The sequence below is a fragment of the Podarcis erhardii genome (genome assembly GCF_964252035.2).
Source record: "Podarcis erhardii genome assembly, chromosome: 15".
In the NCBI taxonomy this organism is placed as follows: Eukaryota; Metazoa; Chordata; class Lepidosauria; order Squamata; family Lacertidae; genus Podarcis; species Podarcis erhardii.
Genome location: NC_138505.1, coordinates 19,056,662 through 19,076,522, shown reverse-complemented (window position 1 = coordinate 19,076,522; position 19,861 = coordinate 19,056,662). Strand labels below are relative to the sequence as shown.

General features: G+C 49.0%; 1 protein-coding gene across 1 annotated transcript in view; it reads left to right on the top strand.

Moving 5' to 3' along the window:
- Nucleotides 1–19,861, top strand: part of LTBP3 (latent transforming growth factor beta binding protein 3) — a 43,256-nt gene that overhangs the window by 21,803 nt on the left and 1,592 nt on the right. Inside the window, exons 10-26 of the mRNA XM_081841713.1 lie at nucleotides 3,377–3,455; nucleotides 3,624–3,719; nucleotides 4,783–4,908; nucleotides 5,049–5,183; nucleotides 5,276–5,404; nucleotides 7,113–7,232; nucleotides 8,483–8,605; nucleotides 9,478–9,600; nucleotides 10,711–10,830; nucleotides 11,970–12,098; nucleotides 12,270–12,431; nucleotides 13,373–13,456; nucleotides 15,246–15,374; nucleotides 16,672–16,809; nucleotides 17,933–18,073; nucleotides 18,695–18,856; nucleotides 19,331–19,408. Coding sequence (XP_081697839.1) covers nucleotides 3,377–3,455; nucleotides 3,624–3,719; nucleotides 4,783–4,908; nucleotides 5,049–5,183; nucleotides 5,276–5,404; nucleotides 7,113–7,232; nucleotides 8,483–8,605; nucleotides 9,478–9,600; nucleotides 10,711–10,830; nucleotides 11,970–12,098; nucleotides 12,270–12,431; nucleotides 13,373–13,456; nucleotides 15,246–15,374; nucleotides 16,672–16,809; nucleotides 17,933–18,073; nucleotides 18,695–18,856; nucleotides 19,331–19,408 — 2,074 coding nt within the window. The remainder of the gene's footprint in view (nucleotides 1–3,376; nucleotides 3,456–3,623; nucleotides 3,720–4,782; nucleotides 4,909–5,048; nucleotides 5,184–5,275; nucleotides 5,405–7,112; nucleotides 7,233–8,482; nucleotides 8,606–9,477; nucleotides 9,601–10,710; nucleotides 10,831–11,969; nucleotides 12,099–12,269; nucleotides 12,432–13,372; nucleotides 13,457–15,245; nucleotides 15,375–16,671; nucleotides 16,810–17,932; nucleotides 18,074–18,694; nucleotides 18,857–19,330; nucleotides 19,409–19,861) is intronic.

Sequence of the window (19,861 nt, the reverse complement as noted above, 5' to 3'; positions counted from 1 at the left end):
GTTCCCGGACCTGTCCTGAAGGCTTGCGGTGGGAGGTCCGGGAACAGAGGAGAAGGCGCGCAGCTTCTCCTCTGTTCCCGGGGCTTGCGGTGGGAGGAGGGTTTTTCCTCCCCACCGCCAACATTCAGAAGGCTGTTCTGAAGGCTGGCAGTGGGAAGAAAAGCCCTTCTCCCGCCTCCAGCCTTCAGAAGAGTTCCCCGCAGGGCTCCCCAAGCTGTGAATGTCTGCCGCGCGCGAGGGGTGCTCTGCTTAAGAGCGCCCCTCGTGCGGGGCAGCAGGCTGCTATCCGCAGCGTGGAGAGCCCTGTGGGGAAGTCAGGGCTCCCCAAGCTGCAGATGTCTGCCCCACCCGAGGGGCGCTCTGCTTAAGAGCGCCCCTCGAGCGGGGCAGCAGGCTGCTATCCGCAGCTTGGAGAGCCCTGTGGGGAAGTCCGGCAGGGCTCCCCAAGCTGCAGATGTCTGCCCCACCCGAGGGGCGCTCTGCTTAAGAGCGCCCCTCGAGCGGGGCAGCAGGCTGCTATCCGCAGCTTGGAGAGCCCTGTGGGGAAGTCCGGCAGGGCTCCCCAAGCTGCAGATGTCTGCCCCACCCGAGGGGCGCTCTGCTTAAGAGCGCCCCTCGTGCGGGGCAGCAGGCTGCTATCCGCAGCTTGGAGAGCCCTGTGGGGAAGTCAGGGCTCCCCAAGCTGCAGATGTCTGCCCCACCCGAGGGGCGCTCTGCTTAAGAGCGCCCCTCGAGCGGGGCAGCAGGCTGCTATCCGCAGCTTGGAGAGCCCTGTGGGGAAGTCCGGCAGGGCTCCCCAAGCTGCAGATGTCTGCCCCACCCGAGGGGCGCTCTGCTTAAGAGCGCCCCTCGTGCGGGGCAGCAGGCTGCTATCCGCAGCTTGGAGAGCCCTGTGGGGAAGTCAGGGCTCCCCAAGCTGCAGGTGTCTGCCCCACCCGAGGGGCGCTCTGCTTAAGAGCGCCCCTCGAGCGGGGCAGCAGGCTGCTATCCGCAGCTTGGAGAGCCCTGTGGGGAAGTCTGGCAGGGCTCCCCAAGCTGCAGATGTCTGCCCCGCCCGAGGGGCGCTCTGCTTAAGAGCGCCCCTCGTGCGGGGCAGCAGGCTGCTATCCGCAGCTTGGAGAGCCCTGTGGGGAAGTCCGGCAGGGCTCCCCAAGCTGCAGATGTCTGCCCCACCCGAGGGGCGCTCTGCTTAAGAGCGCCCCTCGTGCGGGGCAGCAGCCTGCTATCCGCAGCTTGGAGAGCCTTGTGGGGAAGTCAGGGCTCCCCAAGCTGCAGATGTCTGCCCCGGGCGAGGGGCGCTCTGCTTCAGAGCGTCCCTCGCACCCGGCAGCAGGCTGCTATTCGCAGCCTAGGCAGCCCTGCAGGAACTCTTCTGAAGGCTGGCGGCGGGAGAAGGGCTTTTCTTCCCACCGCCAGCCTTCAGAAGGCTGTTCTGAAGCCTGGCGGTGGGGAGAAAAGTCCTCCCCCCCCCCACCAGCCTTCAGAAGAGGTCCGGGGAAAGACTGTCCCCGGACCTGGTCTGAAGGCGGTCTCCCTAGGAACGCATTAATTGATTTTCAATGCATTCCTATGGGAAACCGTGCTTCGCAAGACGAAAAACTCGCAAGAAGAAAAAACTTGCGGAACGAATTAATTTCGTCTTGCGAGGCACCACTGTACTTTCAGCAACCTAGAAAGTATTGGGGTGTTGAATCTAGGACAAAACCATCCTGGTGACAATGGCCTTTTCTGGTGTCAATTTTCAAATGACATTAAAAATAAGTGGCAAGCAGGCTGACCCTGCCATCTGGGCATAGTAATTAGTACACAACAGATGTTTTTTCTGTGCAAGCAATGGGAAGCCAGGCAAGAATGGAATTGCTGATTTCAGTGGGGCTTACTCAGGGGAACTGCACACTGGATTGGGCCCCATTTTTATATTTAATAGGAAGTGGAGGCACCTTAGGCTTTCAAGCCACATTATTTGTGCCAGTCATGGTGGGTTCCAGATGAACTGTTTATCGAGCATTCCTTCCAATTTGCTAGCACAGAGTGTACGTGGAAGATACCAGGCGCCTGCTCTTTACTGAACATTTGTGCCGATTTGTTCGCGGAGTGTACAACAACTGAGCATTCAGCCTTATTTGTTTATATGGAGGTGAAGCACCAGAGGTGTGGGGATCCTCCAGCCTGCAGGCCGAATTTGGCCCATACCGCCACTTTTTCTAAACCACTCCCACCTGCCTATCGGTGAGCATTGCTCTTGACAACAGCTGATGGGCAGGAGGGCGAGGTTCGATTCTGCTTTGGCTGTGCAGGTGTTCCCAGTAGGGATCAGACGCTTGCAGCCAAAGCAGCAGCAGGATTTAACTCCCCGACACATCAGCTGATGGAGGGGGAGAGAGAGAGAGAGAGAGAATTAAATCTTACTCAGTTTGGCTGCACACTCCTCTTCCCACCTGTGATGGGACATCCCACCCATCAATTGTGTGACATCATAATGATGCCATGTGATTGGCAGGTGGCTTGTCCTGTCCACCTGCCAATGTTTGCCTTGTGGGGTGGGGAGATAGAAAGATCTGGCCCCCCAGCCAAAATTGTTTCCTACCCCTGTTATATACCTTGTAAGTCTACCATTTATCCCACATTTCCCTGTGCGTTTCTTCTTTCATTCCCCTAACTGCAGAAACTCCTTTTTTAAAAAAACAAAGTGGGTTTGTTGCACCAGAGCACTTCAGTTGCACAAACCTAAAGTTCTAGTCCTGTGACGGAATCCCTCCTGCAAAGTAGGGAAAGAGCGGGGTGAGGAGGGAGTGTAGCTCAGTGGCTAGAGTACCTGCTGGGTATGCAGAAGGTCCCAGGTTCAATCCCCAAAGATACCTGCAACAAAAAAGGATCAGGTTGAGGGGGTGGGAACAGAGGCAGGTTTAGGGCAGCACTGGGCGAGCAGCCAAGGAGAGCACCTTCCCAAAACCCAGTAAGCACTTGCCTGGCTTCAGGAAGGAGGCGTCAGGGCTTTGACAGGGTTCCTAGACTCCTCCTGTTTCCTTTCCAAAGCTGGGCAAGCATTTACCAGGCTTTGGGAAAGAGGCAGGAGGGTTCTAGGACCCTGCCAGAGCCTTGTGCCTCCTTCCCAAAGCCCACCTTAAGCGAGGGCTGGGGGGAGGGTATAAAATGTTGGCCTCGCACAGAGCAATATATTGCTAAGGTCTGCCCTTGGCAAGCTGCTGCCAGTCAGTGCAGACAATACTGGGTTAGATGGGTAAGCAGGCCAGCCTCATCCACAGCCGCTTCCTATGTGACCACGGGGCTAGCCACATACAAATCTGCCTTGGCCTGTAATGTTGTCTCTTTCTTTCATCACTTGACCCTCCACCCCCCAAAAAACCATTTCCAGTTGCCCAGCTATGTGACAACCTCGGAGCAGCAGCCTGTCTTCTTCGCCAACACCCCCACCTTCGGTCCCCGTTACCCTGGTGAGTGTGAGCAGGAATTTCATTGGCCTGGGGCCCTGGTATGTGAGAAGTCTCTCTGCAAAACTCTCCCCCCACCCTCCATCCTGTGCTCAGAGGCACTGCTGCCCAGGAGCCCGGCAGTGCCATGTTCGTAGCCTACAACTGTTTTTTCTCTCTTTCGGCTCACAGCCGTGATCGCCAAGCCTACGACCGCCGTCGTGGTGAAATATCCCGAAGAGGACAAGAACGTCAGCGAATTTGACATGCCCCCCACACAGGTGACAGGTGAGCTCGGCAGAAGAAGATAAGAACGGGCTGGATGTGAGCCCAGCATCCTGCTCTTTCAGGGACCAACTAGGTTCTCAGGAGAAACCTGTAAGCAGGGCTGGAGTGCAACACCCACTGTCCCCACCTGTCTTTTACAGCAACCGGTGGGTGGACGCTGGTGGCGCTGTGGTCTGAACCACTGAGCCTCTTGAGCTTGCCGATCGGAAGGTCGGCAGTTCGATTCCACAAACTGAGCTCCCATTGTTCTGTTCCAGCTCCTGCCAACCTAGCAGTTTGAAAGCATAGCAGCACAAGTAGATAAATAGGTATCACTGTGACGGGAAGGTAAACAGCTTTTCCGTGAACTCTGGCTTCTGTCACGGTGTCCCATTGCACCAGAAGCAATTTAGTCCTGCTGGCCACATGACCCAGAAAGCTGTCTGTGGACAAACGCTGGCTCCCTCGGCCTGAAAGCAAAATGAGCACCACATCCCCATAGTCGCCTTTGACAGGACTTAATCATCCAGGGGTCCTTTACCTTTTTAAAATAATAATAATAATGATGATGATGATGATGATGATGATGATGATGATGATAATTTATACCCCACGCATCTGGCTGGGTTCCCCCAGCCACTCTGGGTGGCTTCCAACAAAGTATTAAAATACAATGGTCTGTTAAACATTAAAAGCTTCCCTAAACAGGGCTGCCTTCAGAGGTCTTCTAAAAGTCTGGTAGTTGTTCTTCTCTTTGACATCTGGTGGGAGGGCGTTCCACAGGGTGGGTGCCACTACCGAGAAGGCGAGAAGGCCCTCCCACCAGATTCAGTGAGGTGACAGTTCAGTAGGGGGGTGTTTCCCACTGAAGCATCTGGTTGGCCACTGCGGAAAACAAGATGCTGACCTTTGGTCTGGTCCAGCCCCTCCCCCCCTCTTAGGTCTCTTTTAATGTAAGCCACTTGTAGGGAGTTAATGTGGAGGGTATAAGTAACAGGAACATGGTGATGGTGATATGATAAGAGCCTCCCATGTTTTAAAGCATATTTGTTTTCCCGTATCTCTCTCTCCCTGCACCCTGTAGAGACGGACATTTGTAAACTGAGACGCAATATTTGCGGCCACGGCGAGTGCATCCCTGCAAGCCCTGGCTACACCTGCCATTGTTACCAAGGATACCGCAGGCATCCCCAGCACAGGTATTGTGTAGGTAAGGGGCATTTTTCCTCAAATGCACGCACATCCCTTTTCCCACTCCCCGACAAGTTTGCTGCTTGGGAAAACCTTGCACCACTCAATTGCCCTTCCTCCGCCTTCCTCTCTCTCCCCCCCCCACTCTCTTCCCCCCAGATGTGAATGAGTGTGAGCTGGATCCTTGCGGCGGCAGCGGGAAGGGCGTTTGCATGAACACCGGCGGCTCCTACAACTGCCACTGCAACCGTGGCTACCAGCTGAAGGTCCACAAGGGAGTGCGGTCCTGCGTGGGTGAGACACTTGTGGGTCCTGGGGATGGTGAGAGGTTCCAGGGCCTGCCCTCCGCCCCACTCATGGCACACCCCCCACTTCCCCCTTTCCAGATATTGATGAATGTGCCAAGCCCAAAGTCTGTGGGGACGGAGGATCCTGCATCAATTTCCCGGGACACTACAAGTGCGAGTGCCATGCAGGCTACCGGCTCAAGCCCTCCCGCCAGCTCCTCTGTGAAGGTACAATGGGTGGGGTTATGAGTGGGGGGTAGGAGTGGCAAGCACTGCAGAAATAAGGTTGCGTTTTGATTCAGTGTTTAGTCCTGGGAAATAAAATGGGGGGGGGGGGTATGATAGCATAACTGTCATCTACTGGTTGCATGCAGAGGAATTGTGGGAGGGACCAACAGTCTATCTGTCCCCCACCCAGCAAACACCCTGGGGAAAATGGCTCAGAGACAGGGGACTGGTGGTGGGACACTGAGGAGAGGTCAGAGGTAGCAGACTGGGAGGAGTCAGAAGCTGAAGAGGCAACAGGGTTTAGTGAACAGGAAAATGCTGTGGCAGAGAGCAGATGAGGTAGGCTGTGCAAGAGTCCAGGAAGTCTCCCCCTCCTGCTGGGACCAGCTCCCTCCCCTCTGGTCTCTGAGCACAAACAGAGAAATGAGAAGAGCAGGACAAAATGAGAAGAGCAGCTTGAGACTGTGGGGGGGGGGGGACCCTGGAGAAGAGGAGCCTTAGAGAGGGGAGGGAAGGCTGAGGAGGCTGACTTCCGCGGAATTATTTAAGTCTTTCTGTAGGTTTCCATTTGGTGGGACTGGTGTAGACAGTATCTTGGTTGCAAGATACTGGTTCACTTTGTTGAACCAGGCAGAGGGCCATCTCGGTAGTGGCGCCCGCCCTGTGGAACGCCCTCCCTTCACATGTCAAGGAAATAAACAGCTATCTGACTTTTAGAAGACATCTGTTTAGGGAAGTTTTTAATGTTTGATGTTGTCGCTTTTTTATTATTGTTATTGGTGTTCTGTTGGGAGCTGCCCAGAGTGGCTGGGGAAACCCAGCCAGATGTGTGGCGTATAAATAATAAATATATTATTATATTATTCTGCCCTCTTAATTGCTTCTCACCGCTTCCAGATTCCCTGTGGTGTCCCTTCTTTCCTTGCAATCTTGTTTTTGATTACAACCATTGTTCCCACCTCATTATGGTGGACTAACATGGAAAATTGCATTACCCCAAAAACTTACCTGGTACCCTTGTTTTCTGAAAGGAAGAACAAAGGCTACCTCTTTTGTCTCTCATTTTGGAGGAATTGTACGGAACAAAACAAAAACAAAAACTTTACATTTGCCTCTTCCACAAGCCTCTCAATAAATTTGGGATAAGTAACATCTAACTGGTTGAAAATTTTCCTTGACTTAATATACAGCTTTTTATTATTGGAACTCAGCTTCATTAGTAAAAAAGAAAGTTATAAATGTGTTGTAACACTGTGGCACCAGATGGCGCTGTAGAGCTGGAATCAGAACTGAATGAAATTTTCCATGTTGAGCTATAAAATGGTTTGTAAAAAATCATTTTCAGAGCTGCATTTTTTCATAGCTGTGTAGATGCAGCCTTGGTACTCCTTGTTTCTCAAATGGTTTCAGCTAGGGGTTTATTCTGCATCTCTTGTAAGTCATCTGCGTCACACTTCTCGCTCCTTCCTTTCTTAAGGTGATGGTACTCTCGACTTACCTGTCTGTACAGCATCTTGTGGCAAGCATCTAAGATAATCAGCTTTATTGTTTCTGCTTGTTAACGTAACTTCTCATGCCAACCTGGGTTTGGTTGGGTTGAGTTTTTATGGGTTTGTCTCATGAACCTCTGTTTTGTTATTTGGGCTACACTGATAAGTTAAAAAATAAAAATCCACAAACAAACAAATAAACCCCGTTTCCTTTCCAGATATTGATGAGTGCCTTGACCCTGGAACGTGCCCTGACAGGAAGTGTGAAAACCGTCCCGGCAGCTACAAATGCAGCCCCTGCCCGCCAGGCTTCCGGGGTCGAAATGGTGTGTGTGGAGGTAAGAGGCAAGGCCTGAGCCCTACCTTAAGGCTTTGCTGGGCTCAGCCTCTTTTTATCATGGGCAGGCCAGCCCTGGTTTGGAAACCTTGCTGCTGATTTCCCCCTGCTTTATTTTTGAAGCTGTTGCCATGACGAGAATCCGTATATTTTATCATGTAGTTCATAGTATTATAATTGCATTCGTATAATCATTTAGATTTTTACCTTGGATAGATATTCGGGTGGGGCGATATCTGGGCAATATATCACCAGCTAAACATCCCAATATACCAATATATCACAATGTCTGAAATAAGGATGGAGCTATGTAGAGGCATGGGCTGGCTTCCTTTTTATTTCCTGCATTGTGATTTTTGCATAGCACACACACACCAGGTCAGAAGTTACGAAACCGATATCATGATATGGCATAGCTGTCAACTTTTCCCTTTTCTTGCGAGGAATCCTATTTGGAATAAGGGAATTTCCCTTAAAAACCGGGAAAAGTTGACAGCCATGTGATATGGGCTTGAAACCAGTTTTGGACGATCTGTCGTTCAGCCCTAGATACTGTGAAGTGACATTTGTGCTGTAAACTGCCTTTTTATCAGGCTTCAGGGACTCGGCTTTCTCCCCTCTTTGGCAGTAGATAAGCAGAACAAAGCAAAAGGAGTCTCTTACCAGTTAAAGATTTTAATGATCACAGCGAGAGAACCAAGAATCCATTCCTAGGAATGAAGGTGCTCCCAGTTAACGGTTCCACCCACTTCCCCACTAGTCACTCACATCACTACCGCATCTTGCAACCTGATCTCACAACCACTGTGCTTTCTGTGCTGCCACCTTATCTGCTCTCCTTGACCTTGCGCTGAGCGGATGGACACCTTTCAGTTAAAGGGAGTCTGTTAACTCTCTCTCTCCCAGTTCTTCTTCTCCTAGCTCTTCACCACCCAGTACTTCACAACTTCTGTCCTCTGAACTATGTCCCTCTGCAAACCACTGTTCCAAATCTATACTGTCCCACTGCTCCTGGGAAGATTCAGGATCCTGATCAGGAGCAGGGGTAGGTTCCCACCATTCCTCCTCAGTGCAGCCCTCCTCAGCACAGTCCCTGACACTTTTGGTCTTCTGAAGAAAGGTGGTGTATAAAAGACATAAATAATCAGACTAAAGAAGCACCATTCCGTCCTCACAAAGCCCTCCAGCAGAGCTCTCCTTCCGTTGCTCAGGGCACAAGGAGTGAAGCTCCCTGGGTTACTCTCCCTGCAGATGTGAATGAATGCGCCGAGAGCACGCTCTGTAAACACGGACGGTGTAAGAATGTTGACGGCTCCTTCCTCTGCATCTGTGACGACGGATTTGTCCCTGCACCCGATTCCCACAGCTGTCTTGGTAATTCCCCACACCTCCCTGGGGCACGGAGCTTCCTGGTGGGAGGGAACCTGTACAGGCTGGTTTCTGTGATGTCACAGCAGCACAGCCAATGACAAGGGGGAGGCCAAGATGGTCACCCAAGCAGATTTAGTGCCACAAATCTTGAGTCCCACCCTAGTGATCTGTTCACAGAGCACCATTTTTAAATAGCCCAGAAATTCTCATAGATGTCTAATGAAGCAGAATATTGGGAGATTCAGGACAGTTTAAAAAAGTCCGTCTTCATGCAGACTGTGGAACTCACTTCCACCGGAGACAGTGATGGCCAACAGCTTGGATGGCTTTAAAAGAGGATTGGACAAATTCAAGGATTTCACCAGCTAATAACCACAACAGCTATTCTTGCCACAGTCAGAGGCAGTAGTGCTTTTGAATACCAGCTGCTAGAAACCACAGGAGGGGAGAGGGATTACAGGGTGGTTCATAACATAGACCTCTAGTTCGAACCTCTTGTCAGCCATGAAACTCAGTTTGTAACCTTGGGCCAGTCACTATTTCTCAGCCTAGCCAACTTCACAGGGCTGTTGTGAGAATAAGGTGGAGGGAGAAGCAGGGGAACCATGTATGCTTCCCTTGGCTACAGGGTGGGTGGGATAAAAAATGTCATAAAAGCAATGTTCCTGTCCAGGAAAGGACTTCCTTCCAATCTTGACTAGGCCAGAGATGGGGAATCATTGGCACTCCCAGGTATTGTTGGACTACAACTTCCTTCATCCCTAAGAACACTGGGCTGATGGGAGTTGTAGTCCCACAACATCTGGAAGGCTGGGAGAAGGCTGAGCGAGGCGGAAACACCGAAGAAGTGGGCTGATTTGTTTCTCTCCATGCAGATATCAATGAATGCGAGAATGGGTCTCTCTGTACCTATGGTTCCTGTGTGAACACCCTGGGATCCTTCAAGTGCCAGTGCCCTGTGGGTTTCCAGGCTGTGAAGGATGAGCCACGCTGTGAAGGTGAGAGCGGCCTGGGATTTTGTTTTTGGCTTGGATTATTGGACTAGTTTTGGATTCCACCTGCGACACTGAGGAGGAGCATAAGGAAGTAGCTCCTTTGAGCTTGTGCAGAGTGCCTGAGGAGCTGAGGCCGTCCTCCCTGCATCACAGGCTTGAGACCCTCCTCTCCCTCTGTTTTCAAACACAATGAACCATGCTTCTGAAGGTTAGAGATGGGATTCTTTGGCTGTGTATTCCCTCCTGAGAACGAGGGGAGAGGTTTGCTTATGAAGAGGTTTGCTTGTGTGTGCGTTTTTGTACTCCCCACTAATGGCCAGCAGGACTGAGGCCCGGAATGCATGTTCAGTCCCGCAGCTCAGCTGTCAAGCACAAAAAGTAGTACTAGAGTATTGCAGATATTAATATTGTGCAGCTTGAAGTGACTGGATGCATAAAAGCTGACTCCTTTTGGAATGAAACATTGTTGAGACCCATCAGATATTATTTTAAAACTTTACTCGCACAACTTTCTTCAGAACAGGACAAAAACTTCAAAGATGCATGCGAACAATTCCAGGCAAGATCTTGTGCTGTCCAGCACAGGCTCAGCATCTTAGAAAGAAAAGATAATTCCAAACAGGCCTATAAGCAAAGGTCTCTCTCTCTCCTTAGAGCCTCCATTTTGTCTGGAGCTGTTTTCTCTTCCTTCAGGAGACTCTTTGACATATATTTACTCCCACAGAGCCTGGGAACAAAGACTCCACCACCCTTCCAAGATGGCAAATTTGCAATTCAACAGCTCACATGTGGTATAAAGTTAAACACTCCCAGTGTTAGCTAGCAGAGAATAACAACAGTTAATTATCAACCCATCAAGGTGCTTTGAGAGCTTAGTACACTCCAGTGGAATTTCCCCATGGCAAACCTTTTCAGCAATGCACAAAGGCATTCTCCATTTCAGTGTCAATTAAACAATTATACTTAACACAGAGGCGAGAACAATGCCATTGAGCAGGTACCAATCTCCTTTTCATTCTGACGAACCATAGCCAACCTCTTAGGCTTGGGACAAAGGGTGGGTTTTCCAGGTTTTCCAGGCAAGTACCTTCTCCTTTCCTCCTGTCCCTGCAGACCTGAATGAGTGTGACTTCCCAGCAGCCTGTGTTGGTGGCGAGTGCCTGAACACCTTGGGCTCTTACCAGTGCCTGTGCCGGGCCGGCTACCAGTTGGAGGGTGGTCGGAAGTGCCAAGGTGAGTGAGGCAGTTCACCTTATTGCAGATATTAATACTGCAGAGCTTGAAGCAACTGGATGCATAAAAAACCTGACCCCTTTTGGAATGAAACAATGTTTAGACCCATAAGTTTGATTCAGGCTTTACTTGCGGAGCTTTCTTAGAAACATAACAAAAACATCAAAGATACATCCCAACCATTCCATGCAATAACTTGTGCATGTCCTGCACAGGCCCAGCATCTTATAAGGAATAAACAGACCTAGAAGCAAAGCGCTCTCTCTCTCTCTCTCTCTCTCTCTCTCTCTCTCTCTCACACACACACACACACTCACTCTCTTTACAGCCTCCATTTCCCCAGGATCTCTGTTCACTTTTGTAGAGGCCCATTTACACCTCCTTTGTTCTCTCTGTGGCCTTCAAAGAAAGACTCACACACAAAAATGGAGACCCACAGCCTGACACAGGCATAGAGTTTAATATTACTTATTTCATGTGATCTAAGCCAGACGTGACAGAGAACAACAACAGTTACCAACTCATCCAGGTGCTTAGAGAGTTCTTCTTTCGCTTCAGTGGAATCTTCCAGTTGAACCCTTTCAGCAATACACATAGGCATTCTCCAATTCAGTGTGAATTAAATAATTATACTTACTTAACACACCTTGCTATTAGGGACGCGGGTAGTGCTGTGGGTTAAATCACAGAGCCTAGGACCTGCCGATCAGAAGGTCGGCAGTTCGAATCCCCGCGACAGGGTGAGCTCCTGTTGCTTGGTCCATGCTCCTGCCAACCTAGCAGTTCGAAAGCACACCAGTGCAAGTAGATAAATAGGTACCGCTCTGGCGGGAAGGTAAACGGCATTTCCGTGCGCTGCTCTGGTTCGCCAGAAGCAGCTTAGTCATGCTGGCCACATGACCCGGAAGCTGTACGCCGGCTCCCTCGGCCAATAAAGCGAGATGAGCGCCGCAACCCCAGAGTCGGTCACAACTGGACCTAATGGTCAGGGGTCCCTTTACCTTTTTAACACACCTTGCCAACAGTGGGCTTGGAATGGGGTGAGTGGGGGGGGGGAGCTATCTTCTGAGGCTCCAGGTTCTTGTGTCCCTGAGCAACTTGCGCCTGCAGCACCAACATGCGTGGCATTGCCTCCCCAGACATTGATGAGTGTGCGAAAGACCTTGACCTCTGCCAGCCGCACGGGGCCTGCGAAAACACTGAGGGGTCCTTCATGTGCGTCTGTGATGATGGATTTGCTCCTTCTGAAGACCAACAGAGCTGCGAGGGTGAGCGTGGCACATGAGGGGGGTGGCGAGAGCACTGGGGGTGGGGGGAGAGCTTTTTCTTTCGCCAAGCGCCTCAGTCACAGTGGGTGAGAATCCGGCAGGCCTGAAAGAGGCGATGATTCTTTCTTGTGGGGAAGTGAACGACTTTTCTCTCCCTCTCTTTCCCCTCAGAGCTGCCACACAACAAAAAGGAGTGCTACCTGAACTTTGATGACACCGTCTTCTGCGACAGTGTCCTCGCCACCAACATTACCCGCCAGGAGTGCTGCTGCTCGCTTGGGGCAGGCTGGGGAGACCATTGCGAAATCTACCCTTGCCCTGTGCTCAATTCTAGTAAGTCTGAGGGGACAGCTGCATGGAGGGTGTTTCGTTAAGAGATCTTGATAAGTGATGGTGACAGCTCCTCCTGTCACCTTTGAATACAGGGCAAGAACCATAGCTCGGTGGTAGAGCAGGACTTTGCAAGTCTGCGAAAGATTCCCACTATGAAAGTCTGGAGAGCTGCTGCCAGTCAGTGTAGACCAGGCATGACCAAACATGGCCCTTCAGCTGTTTTGGGACTACAACTCCCATCATCCCTAGCTAACAGGACCAGTGGTCAGGGATGATGGGAATTGTAGTCCCTAAACAGCTGGAGGGCCAAGTTTGGCCATGCCTGGTGTAGACAATACTGAGCTAAATGGACCAGAATTTGTATGAGGCAGCCTTTATACTTCTCCATTTCCTTGTACTGTTCCTCAGCAGACCAGCTTTTAGGGGAGAAGGGTTCCCTTAGCTCAGTGTTGGGGTATCCACTTCAGCTGCAGAAGACCCCCAACATCTCCAGGGAAAAGCATTAGGTAGCAGCAGCTCTTGGGAACGACTCTGTTTTCCCCCTTTTCTTTCTTTTGTAAAGTACAGCAGTTATAACAGCAGGTGAAAATGAAAACAAAACCATGCAATAGGCACGTAGAATAAGTGCATATGGATTAAGTACCCAAGTCCAAGTCATGAAAGAAAAAAGTTGTCTTCACATAAATAATATTTGTGCTATTCGATACTCTCTTCTCTGCCCGACACCTCCCTCTCGGAGCAGACAGTGCTGTGCTTGAAGGAGAAATGGTGCGAAATAGGCCTTCTTAGGATAGCAGAAAATCCCCAACTGCCAGCAAGGGATAAATCTTCCCAAGCAGGAAATGTTGCAGAGCGGGTGGCCCTTGGAGCCTGTACCTTTAGGCTGATGGTTATTTATTACCAGCTTTATATATATCTCTCTTTCTCCTCACTCCACATAGTTGAGTTCCATACTCTCTGCCCGGATGGCAAAGGCTTCATTCTGGATGACACCATCCTCAACTATGGCATCCCAGCACATCGTGGTGAGTCTTTTGAGCCATGACATACAAAGAGATGTCGTGTGTGTATCTTTATTTTCATTGGGTGGCCCACCTTGCCCATACCTGTGACTCTCAGATGCTGTGTGACTCCGGCTCCCAGCAGACCCAGCCAGCAGAGCCTGTGATCAGGGATGATTTGAGTCTCTACTCCAAAGATTTGTTCAACCCAGGGGCACGGCAACTCAGGTCCAGGGCCAAAAATGACCCTCCTGGCCCCTCTGTCTGGCCTTCCGGATTCTCACCAGACCACACCCTCCCCCTGACACCCTCCTCAGGTGCGTTTGCCTGGCTGGAATGTTTTCTTGGACTCTGAGGAAGCCTCTTGCTTGTCTGGGTGGAGAGATGTGGGGTCAAGATGCAAGGAAGGCTCTTGAGTGTCAGGAGTGGAGCCCAATGAACCAAGGGGTGAGTGCTCCTCCTGTTGCTCCACTCATGGCTCCATTCCATGGCTCCTAGCTGAAGAAAAAAACACATGAATGAAAAATCTCTCTACGAGATTTTTACAGCCTGCATCTTCTGCATTATTTTTTTGTGTGTGTAAGGGAACCAAGTTATTTCTTTTTAAGTCTTTTGGAACCTTTTTCTTCTTTATTTTACCGCTAACGGATGGAGATTTGTAACTTCCTAAACTCTGTGAGTAAAATCTTCACTCATTTGCAAAGCTTACATGTCTAAAATATATTCCTAGCCTAAGTATTTTTGTGGGAAATGTTTGTTCAAAGGTGGATGAAGGCAGATGTAAAATCTAAGTTTTAATGGGCTTGGTAGCTATCACCACTGTGCTAACTGTTACGAGAGAGTAAGGCTCTCTTCCAAACCTTTCTCTCCAACATAAAGAGATCACAGATCTCTGTCCCTGATATTGGGCATGGTTTGCCCAATATGGTTTTGTGGGCCAAATTCAGACACCTGGTGGTCTAATGAGGTCCACAGGTTAGACATTCACCCCCATCCCCCTTCAATGTATCTGCCCTGTTCACCCAATATTCAGTAAATGGTTTCCACTGTACAGTATTAGGAACATAGTTTCATGTTTGTCTTCCCTCTTTATAACATAGGCAAGCTGCAGTCCCATAGTCACCTCTGAGTAAGTGCCACTTAAACAGTAGGACTTACTTCTGAGCAGACCTATAATTGCACTGTCTGCTTTGACATTACTGTGTCCTCATAGATACTTTGCTCTCCTGACCTCAGAAGCTGCATAATTTATATGTGCTGATTGCTCCATAACAGGGTTTCCTGGCTGGTGTCCAAGTCTGAATCACATTATAAAAACAAACATACAAACAACACATTTTTTAATAATCAATCAATCAATCAATCAATCCAAAATAGTGAAACTTTCTCTCCACAACCATCCAGCTCAAACTTTGGGATATTCAGAATTACACCTAACTGTCAGATGCTGCTTAAACGGTTATATATCCTTCACATTTACTGAAATGGTGATGATCTGGAAGTCTACGACTTTCCTTTGCATTTTACAACGTGCGTGCCACCCGAGGCAGCTGCTTTGCCTCGCCTCACGGGTAGGCCGGCTCTGACGAAATGCAAATTCTCCCAACGATACGGAGAATTTTAGGGTTTCATTTGGAGCATGCCCTTCCCCAACCTGGCGCCCTCCGGAGGTTTTGAGCTATAATTCCCAGCAGCCACTGTTAGGACATGCGCTGAGGAAGGTTGCATTTGAGCCCCACAGGAATGATGCCTTGATTTGCTGGGTGGGTGAGGTTTCCCTGGATTAACAGCCTCTCCTCCCTTTTCGTTGCAGACATTGATGAATGCGCCTTATTTGGGGAGGAGATCTGCAAAGAAGGGAAGTGTGTCAACACTCAGCCTGGCTATGAATGTTACTGCAAGCAAGGCTTCTACTACGATGCAAACCTCTTGGAATGTGTCGGTAGGCAAGAGGGCCAAAAATGATGGGGAAAGCTGCAGGACTCCATGGGGGGGGGGTCCGTCCCCAAAAAACCCCTCAACAACTGTATCCGGATTTTCACTTTTGGAAATATGGCAATTCTAGTCTATTTTTGTATGTGTGTCTTGTGGGTGACAACCTATCACCCAAAGCATAAAAACACCTTATACCATGAGCGTAGCCAGGATTTTTGTTGGGAGGACTTTTGTTAGGCAGAACCAATGTGATTGGTCAGTTAGTAAAGTATTTCTATTGTTTTACTTGATCTATGTTCATGCCTTATACTGAATCAGACCCTTGGTCTATCTATCTTATCTCAGCCTGTGCTTGGGTTTCTGGTTTTGTTGATGGTTATATTTCATTGTAGTATTTAACCTTGCGTATTTTGACATTAATTAATTAATAATGATAGGCAGGTAAGCGTGCAACTTTAGCAGGCTGCTTTCTTTTCTTTTTTTAAAGACAGCAGTATTTAGATTTCTGTCGCTACACCTTTTTAAGAAACACTGTGTTTTGTTTTTAAAAGGCAAGTAACTGTTTCTAGCAAGGCACCCCTTTCGCTCGCATTTATTTTTGATTCGGATTTGGTGTGGCCAACGGCTAGTACGATAACGTTATTCGGATCGGATTGTTTCTAGCTCAGCTTTTAAAAATCTCTCGGAAAACAAGCAACATGTTGTGAAAGCCGTGTGTCATTTGGCAAAGGTTTGTAGCGAAGGGCGTGTGGAAGCTAAAAAGGTGTAACGGTAGGCCTTGAACGCTCAAGATATCCTGTGTGTGTCAACTTTTTAGAGAGGAGAGGGAAAAAGCGCCCACAAGAACTGCACTGCCATTCTTTTTGATACACACACACAGAGAGTGGTACCTCTGGTTACGAACTTAATTCGTTCTGGAGGTCCGTTCTTAACCTGAAACTGTTCTTAACCTGAGGTACCACTTTAGTACTGGGGCCTCCTGCTGTTGCCGCCATGCGATTTCTGTCCTCATCCTGAGGTAAATTTCTTAACCCGAGGTACTACTTCTGGGTTAGCGGAATCTGTAACCCGAAGTGTTTGTAACTTGAGGTGTTTGTAACCCAAGGTACCACTGTATACAGTGGTTCCTCAGTCTACGAACTTAATTTGTTCCGGAAGCGTTCTTATACCAAGGTGCGCTTTCCCTACTGAGGCCTTGTGCCGCCAGTGCCCTTCCACTGTTCGTCTTCCGAGGCAAAGTTTGCTAAGTGTGTGTGGAATACAGAAACTGCAAGACCTGAATTCCAATCCTGTCTCTCTCCTAGATGTGGACGAGTGTTTGGACGAGTCGAACTGTGTCAACGGGCGTTGTGAGAACACACGTGGGAGCTTCCGCTGCTCCTGCCCTGCCTCCACCACCTATGATTCCAACCGTAAGAAATGCATACCGGCCAGTGAAGTTGGTGAGTCCTGCCCCTTCCATTCTTGAAAAGCACATGCTTGGTTTGCCCAGTGGACCTCTGAGCTGGAGGTTTGAGGCTGGTTTCTAACTGCCGCATGCTCTTAAGAAAGCCCCAGGACGCAGTGTTTGGGGGTTCCTAGTTTGGAGAAAAGGTGAATTAAGAGGTGACATGATAGACCATGGGTAGGCAAACTAAGGCCCAGGGGCCGGATCTGGCCCAGTCGCCTTCTAAATCCGGTCTGCGGACAGTCTGGGAATCAGCGTGTTTTTACATGAGTAGAATGTGCCCTTTTATTTAAAATGCATCTCTGGGTTATTTGTGGGGCATAGGAATTTGTTCATCCCTCCCCCCCAAAAAATATAGTTCGGCCCCCCACAAGGTCTGAGGGCAGTGGACCGGCCCCCTGCTGAAAAAGTTTGCTGACCCCTGTGATAGACTTTTATAAAACTATGCATGGCAAAGAAATAAAGTGGATAAAGGAAAGTCCCCCCCCCCCGGCTTACAACACTAGAACTCGCGGACAGCCTACAAAAGCTGAATGTTGGAAGATTCAGGACAGACCAAAGAAAGCCCTTCTTTATACAGCACATAGTTAAACTATGGAACTCACTCCCACAGGAGGCAGGTGACAGCCACCAACTTGGGTGGATTTAAAAGGGGATTCGGACAAACAGACAGGCTATCGATGGCTTTCACAGTCTCTCTGCCTCCACAGTGGAGGCAACAATGCTTTTGAATACCAGTTGCTGGAAACCACAGGGGAGGAGCAGGCTCTTGTGCTTAGGACCTCCTTGTAGGTTTCCTACAAGCACCGGATTGGCCACTGTGAGCCCAGGATGCTGGACCAGATGAGCCATTCTCCTGATTCAGCAGGCTCTTCTTATGCTGAAGGAATTCATTTCAAAGGCCACCTTGTTAAGACGTCGGCTTTGCCAGTTTGAGTCTGGAAAAAAGACCTCTCACAGGGCAAAACCTCAGTAGCAACAGAAGGGTGGAAGATAACAAGAATACCGAGCAATTGGGGCTTGTGGGCTGTAGGGTTCAGAATAGGCTTGGGAGCAGGGACATGCATAAAGAGACCCATGTAGGAGTGAGCAGCTGGCTCCCTGGTTGTCGCCTGCAGATCTGGATGAGTGCCAGGACCCCAGGGTCTGCAAACTTGGGCACTGCACCAACACTATCGGCTCCTTCTCCTGCGAATGCCCGCCTCCCTTGACCTTGGACCCCAGTGGCAAGGAGTGCCAGCTCCCAGAGACACAAGCAGGTCAGCTCTATTTATTTGCAGCATTTTTATACCCATCTAGTAACAAAACGTTATTTGGTCAATGTGATTAAAGAACAAAAACAGAAAACCCCATGAAACACAACACTGACATAAATTTAAAAAAAAAATGTTAAAGAGCATTAGGATCAAATCAAAGTAAAACTAGCATCTGCTAAAACAGCAGAGTCAGTAAGCTACAGAACATTGAAAGCTTGCAGATTTAACACATAGAATAAGAGAACAAGAAGAACATACATTTAGAGAAGATTGGAAAACATTTATTGAATATATGGGGGAAAACTGTACATCTGAAAACACTGACAGCATTAAGATAAATTCAACAGTGTAAATAAGTTTTGACGGATGCAGTAATGGAATACTGCATGATTTAGGTTTTGTAAAATATGCAGGGATTAATGATGTGCAAAAGGAACCATGGAAAGAGGAAGGGAAGTCACTGATATTTTAAGGATGCTTAAATGAGTATTTTAAATTGTCAAGGAGAAAATTTAATAAAAAATTATATATATAGAAATACTTTTTTAAAAAACAAGAAAATCTCTGTGCGCAAATGGAACCGAACCTCAAGCTGCCCCACCCTTTCCTCTCCCCACTTCGCAGACAGGGTGACCGACCTTCGCGACGTCTGCTGGCAGCAGAGAGGGGAGGACGGGATGTGCTCCTCTCCGTTCAATGGCCAGCAGCTGAGCTACGAGGAATGCTGTTGCCGCTACGGCAAAGGCTGGGGCTACCACTGCCACGCCTGCCCACTGCGTGGCTCAGGTAACCGTGAGCGCTGAGTTCATGGGGAGGGAGGAGTAGGAGATGGGGGTAGTTGGCTGAGGGGAAAAGTGCCCTTGAGCATTGAGGGTCTGACCTCTCCACACACCAGGAAGTTTATTGAAGCAGCCCAGAGTGTCAGCGTGAAACTATTTCCTTTAGCAATGTCTGGGCCCAGGAATCCTGAAAAGCAGAGTGACTCTGAGCATGCAGAGAGTGAAGAGATTTAATTCATATGCCAAATCCAACTCTTCTCAGTATGGGGGACGTGGAACAGTATGGAAGATATCTTTCATACTGTTCCACATCCCCCTCTTACACATTTGGGGCTAGGCTATGAACCCTGGCATATCCCACTCTTTCCCTGTAAATTATAACGCTTGTGCCCACTTTTTTTGCCTATCATTATGAGGGTGACTTAGGAGCAGGTGTGGCCCAAGGTGACGAGGACTGCTGTGGTGTTTGTTTCTCCCCCAGGCCTTAACTGCCAGTCCACTCCAAGCGAGAGCAACTCATTTTGGGACTTCAGCGCTTTGTTTGGCAAGGTGCATAAAGGTGAGAGTTTTAAAATTGCCTTATGCCCACTCAGCCACTCCGATCTGCGGAACTTGCACTGTTATGGATTACACATAATTCTTGTTCCACATTGGTAAGAAATTGATCTTTTAGTACAGAAGCACCCACACTTTGGAACTCCCTGCCAATTGACTTCAGGTGGGCGCTGTCACCATACTTTTTGGGGGGCCCAACATTTTTATTTAGGCAAGCCTGTCCAGACATGTAGCACGTTAGCATGTGTTTTAATCTGGTTTTTATCTTATCACTGGTCTTAATTATTGTTTGAATGTTTCAAATAGTTGCTTCTAACTGGATCTTGTTTTTGTTTTACTGATCATTTCATTGTTTCATTGTTTTTGTAAACTGCTTTGAGTTTGTGTTTTTTTTTTTAAATCAAGTGGTATATAAATTTTATGAAATAAATGGAGACAGGGGTGGTGTTCAGGAGCA